Here is an 8113-nt window from a genome sequence, read left to right on the forward strand (position 1 = left end):
ATGTAAAGTTTTAATCCAACATAAACCGATCTGATAAAGCAGTGGCTGGTAAACATATGTAATTGTTTCACCACAGGGTGTCAGTGCTCTAAACTAGTAATCGCGACGCTGCAGTGTATGTGAGATCTGATGAATTAAGGTTAGAATGATCCTTTATTTATCTGTATTAAATATGTTTAAAAAATATGTATGTAAATATGTCACTATTCTGTGTCATATTTCATTCACAGCCATTTCACTGTATGCAATGCCAAAATATGAATATTCAAAGTAGTCGCACTGTCAACGTGTTACTGTTACTGTTTCACATCGTTAAATTTAATTTAAATCCATTATTAAAAATGTTATTCCACATCCAGAGCTGGGTAATTGTAGTCCGTTACTGATTTATGATGAAAAGTTAGTAACATAATCTAGGTTACTAATTTTAGGTAATGTATTCGGAGTACTTTTTTTGATTACTTTTTATCTACGTGTTTAAAACGTACCATTAAATGTACCATATTGATATAAAAACAAACATCAAATGCATTAAACATGACATTAAACCAGGGTTTCCCAAACTGGGCTTAATGTAAGAACTGCAGTGGGTTTGTGAGTTGATAGTTGATAATTGATAATTAAATAAATCATAAAAATGTAAAATCATTGTAACAACTGAACACTAAAAATAGAAATATTTAATTTGTTTACCTGCATGTCAGTGTGACCATTAAGTGACATCAAACTGTATTTTTCTGTAAAATTACTGAAATATTACCATCACACACGGTAGGATTTTCAGAAAGGAAAATTTAAAAGAGAAATATTAGGGCGAATCAATAAATAATGAACAATTTACTGCCATTGTGTAAATAATATGTAATCATGTAATCCATACAAAAGCAACTGCAATCTGATTATAATCAGAATCAGAATTAGCTTTATAAGAATAAGCATTTTAAAATGTAATGTAATATACTCTAATTACAAGCACTTGATTTTGGTAATCTGATTACATAACCCAGATTACATGCAATCAGTTACCGCCCAGTGCTGTCCTCCAAACAGTGTGCGATTTGAGATTTGAGAATTTCAAACCTATTTAATGTCTAACAAGAAATATTTAAGTGAAGTCTGTGAAGAGATGCACTAGCTGCATGAAGAAAATGGAAATAATCACATGAGTTTCTAACATTTACACATACAGCTGTGAAATGTGATTTAGGATGCTCAGGGCCGTTTCTAGGCATAGGTGTGCTAGGCGGTCGCCTAGGGCGCCACCAGCTGAAGGGGCGCCAATGAGCGCTTGATTAGTTGTTGCAGCCCTACATTATTTAAATCATATTTTAAGAGTGCTAGCCAATGTTTCTGTCAATCAGATGAATCCAATCCGGTTTCAGATTCTGAATATGAATCCTAAACACTGCAATCTGATTCTCATATTCATTTACATGTGAAGTGAAGAAAGCCAAATCATGTCACCACCAGAGCTCCCACAAATATAACGGTCATTTTGCCTTGATGACAAATCCTAAAGGAAAGCCAACATTTATGTCAGAAAAGCTTTTTTAGCAAAAAAGCTGACCAGTTCATAAGACATGAGACATAAATAAACATGCACACTTTCATATGACGCAAAACGCATGTAAACGTACCTATTACAGCACTGCATGCATGCAAGAGATTCTGAACCCGATTGAGAAGCACGTGGCATTCAAGCATTTACATGCTTCATTTGTTCCTATTGATCAGATTATTTCTGGTCTACAGACCTCCTTTCAATCCATTCAGATGAGCTCAGTCAGATCAACAGATGTGTTTACATGAAGGCTTTTCAGCCAGACTCAATCATTGATCCATTATAGATGGAGAGCCATTTAAAACTAGCCGTTGATGTACAGACAAAAGCAAATCCAATATAGAGAACAACAATCATTTGTCTCCTAAAGATTTTGACCTCAGTGGAAATGAATTAACTCTCCTAAACAAAAGCATAAGCACACGATGTGTCTTTGAGAGACGGACACTGACTGACCTCAATGACCGGCTGATGAGTGCACAAGAGAAACGGCTCAGTAATCAGTTTGCTGCTCAAGAAAAACTGATTTCTGCTCTTTCTGGAAACCACAGTGATGTCAGTGGAGCTGAAAGCAGATGATCACAGATTTACTGCAGTGACTATTTGACACAAACTATGTTTATCAAAATGTGGTGACAGACAATGATTGATTGCACAGAAACTAAGACCAATTCAAAGAGCATCAGCCGAGGGTTTCAGACGAGTACGAGAGAATCAACACTGACCTCTAGTGTCATCATGTGCAACATCAGTGTGTGTGCTTCACACAAACCCTCCCATCAGCACTCAGTTCACTCTTTCTAAACCACACACTCCTGCACTGTACAGTCAGTCGATCTATGAAATCAATGTGTGTTTCTCTGAACTGGGCAACATTACATCTGATTAATGAATTGTGATTAATACATTTATTGACCATTAGTAGATTGCAATGCTTTAAAGGGGTCATATGATGCTTTTTTAAAGATCATTATTTTGTGTATTTGGTGTAACAGAATATGTTGACATGCTTTAATGTTCAAAAAACACATCCAAAGGACTCACATTTAAGCTGATACAGATGATGAGCGAACAATGACAGAAACAGAGCAGATATATCAAGATAAAGGTAACACTTTACAATAAGGTCTCTTTGTTAACACAGGCTTTCTGTAATGCATTTGAGCAAATGCAATTAGTTACTGTACTTAAGTATCTTTTTGTAGTTTTACTGAGTATCAAATATTTTAGCAACTTTTACTCTCTACTTGATAGCATTTTTGAGTAAGTGTATGTACTCTTTACTCCAATACATTTGTGATGATTAATGCAGCTTTTTAGCATGGCACTGAACTTTTCCTGTGGCAGTTTATTTCTGCTACAAAGGAAGTGATATCGCCATCTACAGGTTATTGAAGATACGATAACTTGTGCATTTTGCCCTTACTCACCCAAACTTGTCAACACGGCTGCTTTACATGAATGTGAGTGCATTAGCAGCTAGTTATGAATCGCAGGCGTTTCATTTATGAGATGAGGACATGGCTGAGACCTTCTTGAAGGATACTGCTTTACTTATGCTCTTTTTGAGCTAAACTCAGACTTCAGTGTTTGTAGACGTTTAAGAGGCTGTTGTGTCGACCTTCATTTATTGCAGTTTTGAGGTGTTCGGTTTTATTTTGATTTTAGAAAATAAACATGTGATTGCTCTCCTCACAAATCAGCTGTTTCTTGTTTTTCACTGGCTTTTCTCTTAGGTGTTCAGGACTAGTGCATCTTTGAGCCTTCATTTAGTGTGAGTGAAATACTTAAGTACCATTAAAATCAGATACTCTTTTTCAGTGTAAGGTATCTGTACTTTTACTCAAGTATGATTTTCAGGTACTTTTTACACCTCTATATGAAAGTAAACTTGAGACTCGTTTAAGGAATAAATTAACGGGAACAAAATAAACCAATAGGTTCCCATGTTTAGCAATCACATTTTTATTTTCTAAAATCAAAATAAAACCGAACTCCTCAAAAGTGCAATAAATCAAGGTCGACACAACAGCCTCTTAAACACAAGTCTAAATGTAAATGTCTAGAAAGAACACAATGAGTTCCAAAAAAACTTTCAAACGATCCACATTACTTTTTAATTAAAAAATATGGAAATCACTTTTACTGTACCTTCTGATCACAACACTACCATTCTTCATCAGTCTTTCTGTCTTGGTTTTCAGTGCAAATGTCTAAAGATTCTTAAATCAATCTTTGAAACACAAAACAACATGAGAAGTCTTGCTTTCTGTTAAAAACAAAGCACGTTTATGAATAAAACAAGAACAAATATCTGCCAATGGGCTCAGATATAAAAATCAGCTTAATTCAAAAGGAAAACAAGTGTTCATTCCCCCATGACAGATATTTGTTTTTGTTTTGACAATAACTAAAATAATTTTGTTCAATTTCTCAGAAAACAAGACTTTATCTTCAATTTGCATCTCCAGTAAATGCATCTTGATTTAAGGATGTTTAGATATTTGCACTGAAAAAAAAAGGCAAAAATACAGAGGAAGATACTCATCTTTGCAATGCATGCAGTATTTAATGACTTTATGAATTTAAGACTCTGATCTCAGACCTCTTTAAATCCTTAATCTGTGGAAGGGTGAACTAAGACCTCTTAAGAACTTTAAGACCCAGCGGAAACCCTGTAGCATTATGTATTAACTGACACATTAATAACTAACATGAACTAACAATGAGAAAGTGATTTTTTTTACAACATTTAATAATCTTGGTTCACAAAAACACAATTATTCAGTGTTTGTTCATGTTAGTTTACAGTGCATTAACTAATGTAAAAAAAAACAGTGTTTAATGTTAAAATGTATTAATAAATGTTGAGATTAACATTAAGGCTAGTAAATGCAGTATTGTTAGTTCATGTTAACTAATGTGGTTCACTAATGTTAACCAAAGGAACTCTACTGTAAAGTGTTAGCAACAGACATATCCTTTATGTATTTAATCCCATTTTATTAACCAATGTCTTTGCTGCTGACCTTCAATGATTCCAATTCAACCACACTAATACGCAGAAAAGACTGTAGAAAAACATAATATCTGTGTTTCTTTTTTCTTCTTTTATTACTGAAGAGTGTCCTATTCTTCATGCAAAATTGAAGGTTTGTTTGAGCTGCGCCCTCTACTGTACAGACGGCTCATTCAATCCACTTCTGGTGTGAAAGGGCTTTTACATTTGCCAAAAATAGAACTTTTTTATATTGAAAACAAACGAGCAAGCCCAACTTAGATTTCTAAAGTAACTCAAAAATAATGTAACATTACTTTCCATAAAAAGTAACTAACATTATTCAGTTTTTTAGGGTGTATCGCAATATCATAATGCATTACTTTTAAAAGTAACATTCCCCAACACAGCTCAGGAGCGTAAAATGTTCATGCAATCATTGAGTTCGGTCTGAATGTGGGATGTCCCAGCTGCCTGTCGACTCATGTATGTGCACACAGGGTGGATTTAGGTCGACACTGGCCCATAGGCTCAGGGATTTCCAATACAAACACATCACTAATAATCATAAATAAATATCACTTATAATAGCTGTTCGAGTGAGACGATTCAGTCTCTGCTGGATTTTTTAATGGGGTGACACAGAGTCAGTCGGGGGCCAGGGAAAACAGAAATGAATACTGTGTGGCAAGCACAACACACACTGAAGGAATGCTTTTCAAACGGCTTTTAATTATAAACTCAGCAACTTAGATCGAAGTACGCAGGGGACAAGGGATATATACAGTACTGTGCAAAAAATAAATAAATACTTAAATAAAAACAATTGTTTTTTTTAAGCCAGTTTTTTTTTTTTTGTGTGGCCTATTGGCCTTTTGCACAGTACTGTACATTAAATAAAGATCAAAATCGCCGAACAAAGAACTGAGAAAACTGAGGGCTTATATGTACAGGGATGATAATCAACAAAGCATGGAACAGGTGTGAGACAATTAGAAACCATGGAAACAAACTAGCAATGATAACTCAGGCAAACAGAAACAGGGAAAAGAATGAAAACAAAAACAAAACGGAACAAAACAGAATATACACCTGACATGCATTTTAGCCCTGTAATGTAAATATAGAAAGAGTGCTGTTTATTTCCTAGCTGCTGTGAGCATTGCTTTCAAACATAATTACTTGTGTTAAATTATGCATTTGGGTATATATTTTGACATGATTTTTTTTTTTTTGTTAATTTGAAGTGTCATTTTTTACAGTCAAATCTGCACACAGAGAAGGCATTTTGTTACTCATACTACATATAATCGCTTAATCAGGCACACAAAAGCAGTCAGAATACTGGGCGATATTTCAGTATAACTGAGTGATTACATACCATGAACGGAGATCTGGTTTGTGGTCTCTCCTCCTGTTTGAAAAACTCTGTGGAGACATGTCTTCACGTTTATAGAGCCGCTAGAGCTGTGTTAATGATGTTTGAGCTGGGGGAGGCGTGTCGTGTGAAAGGGGCATTTGCTTAGCATGATTTGTTGTAGTTCCACTAGTTGACACTAGTAGGGTAGAAACTGCTTACTCCAGGTTTAGGTGTGTCTCACATGTCCCAAAAGGTTAAGCTAAAACATTTGTATCACGCCCTGCTGGCTGGCTACAGTATAGCTCATAAACCCCACCCTCTCCGAGTAAATAAATGAATGTTACGTGAGCCAAACTAAAAAAATCGAATTACACTTCAAATACATTTTCTCAAAGATTGTTTTCATCATTTCAGGTAGTTCTTCTCACACTGCTGTATGTTCAAGTGCTCAATTTTCGATTAAGTTTACTTTTAGTAAGTTATTTGATGTTATAAAAACGGGGTGTGGCGTCATGATTGTGTGATACGCGACTCCACCAATCACTGCGCAGATTCCAGACGACGTCATCAGTGCAAGATGCCAGGCGGCTATAGTGGAAAGAAGTGGAGATGCGTCGTCCATCTTTTTTTACAGTCTATGCTATACACCAGTTTGCATACAGAAATCTGAACGTTGCATAAAGCCAGGTTCAAAATTCTTGACACATTAGAGTTAAAGGTTTGTACAGACGGGATTTGAGATATCTATTTTTTTTTCACCCCATAAATCCATAAAGTATTAGGAACAAAAATATTATGTATATTAGTGTGAATGATATATGAACAAACCATTCTGTAAAAACCTTCAGAATAGAGACAGGAATAAAACTGTAAAGTTTGGTGTATGTAAATGCTGCTGAAGTGGAGAAAAAGATATGTATTGGAATTGAAATCTACAGAGGCAAAATGAATAAAATAAAGACTTGCATTTGTGTGTTTGGATGTTTTCTTTCCACTAGTCTGAAAAAAAAAGACATGTTATGGGAGCAAAAAAGCCCAAAATCTCAAAATTGCGCAGTACATGAAAAACAATGGCTTTGCTTGTAGTGTCTTGTCTTATAATTCATTCAGTACTGTGGCATATTTCACAGTACTGTGGCACTTCTGTCTGACAGCATTACTGTACCACAGTAACAGCCTGAAATGAAAGAGTTTGTAAATGACCTGCAAACCTGAGCCCAACTAACAAAGCAGAAACCTAGATGTGCTCTACAGCAGTGCTTCTGAACTGACTTTACACAAACACTAGAACTGACGAGTGGAGGACAGCAGACGTGATCCAAACACACACACACACACACACACACACACTCACTCACTCACTCACTCACTCACTCACTCACTCACACTCAACTCTCTCACTCACTCTCTCACTCACTCACACACACACACACACACACACACACAAACACACGCATACAAACCTCAGTTACGTCCGTGACCGTCAGTCCAGAAGCACTGGTTCATTTCTGATGCACAGCGACATCTTCTTCAAAGAGCAAACTTTCTCTGAGAGCGTGCTGATGGTTTACTCACTGAAGCTGACACTCTTCTCTCGGTGGTAGTATCCATCTGCGCTCTTTTTCTTCAGCATGGAGCACAGGTCCACTCTACACACGCATTCGTCTCCAAACACACGGCCCTCGAACTCAGAGAACAGCGCCGGATCTAGCTTCTTAACGCCCTGCGAAGACACACACACGCGTCACAGTAAGTCTACAGCAAACAGAAGGACGGGCGAGGGAAGAGAGAGTACAGTAGGGGTGGAAGCGTCTGTCATGGCCGATAACCTCGGCAGGAAGCATGTCTTGCGGGAAGATTATAGACACGCCTCCTATCCGTTTCATTCCCTCTTTTTTAGTCCCAGGCTCTTTCATTATATGGAGAAGAGCAGCGTGAACATTTGGCTAAACGTCTCCTCATTGAAAGAAAGTCACAGAGGAATGGACGTGGAAGCACATGAGGGTGAGGCGTCTCTTTAAAGTGTCCGGTGGATTGTGGGAAGGTTGAAGCGGTGTAATGTGTGTTTGATTTGATTGTGGTGGACTGATGAGAAGATCTGGCGTCAGGTCTCACCCCTCACTGTCTGAACAGATGGCTTCATCCTCAACACCTGACTCACGCAACAACATCACAACCACTTCTGCTCAACAAG

The 8113-nt window shown here is 36.9% G+C and overlaps 1 protein-coding gene across 1 annotated transcript in view; it reads right to left on the reverse strand.

Annotated features, from left to right (window-relative positions):
* Positions 1 to 7654, reverse strand: part of LOC107653141 (A-kinase anchor protein 7-like) — a 29737-nt gene extending 22083 nt beyond the window's left edge. The window contains exon 1 of the mRNA XM_016439777.1: positions 7495 to 7654. Within this exon, the coding sequence (XP_016295263.1) occupies positions 7495 to 7552 (58 nt within the window). The 5' untranslated portion in view covers positions 7553 to 7654. The remainder of the gene's footprint in view (positions 1 to 7494) is intronic.
* Positions 7655 to 8113: the final 459 nt, after the last annotated feature.

Source organism: Sinocyclocheilus anshuiensis, unplaced genomic scaffold (assembly GCF_001515605.1).
Source record: "Sinocyclocheilus anshuiensis isolate Anshui unplaced genomic scaffold, SAMN03320099.WGS_v1.1 scaffold1518, whole genome shotgun sequence".
NCBI lineage: Eukaryota > Metazoa > Chordata > Actinopteri > Cypriniformes > Cyprinidae > Sinocyclocheilus > Sinocyclocheilus anshuiensis.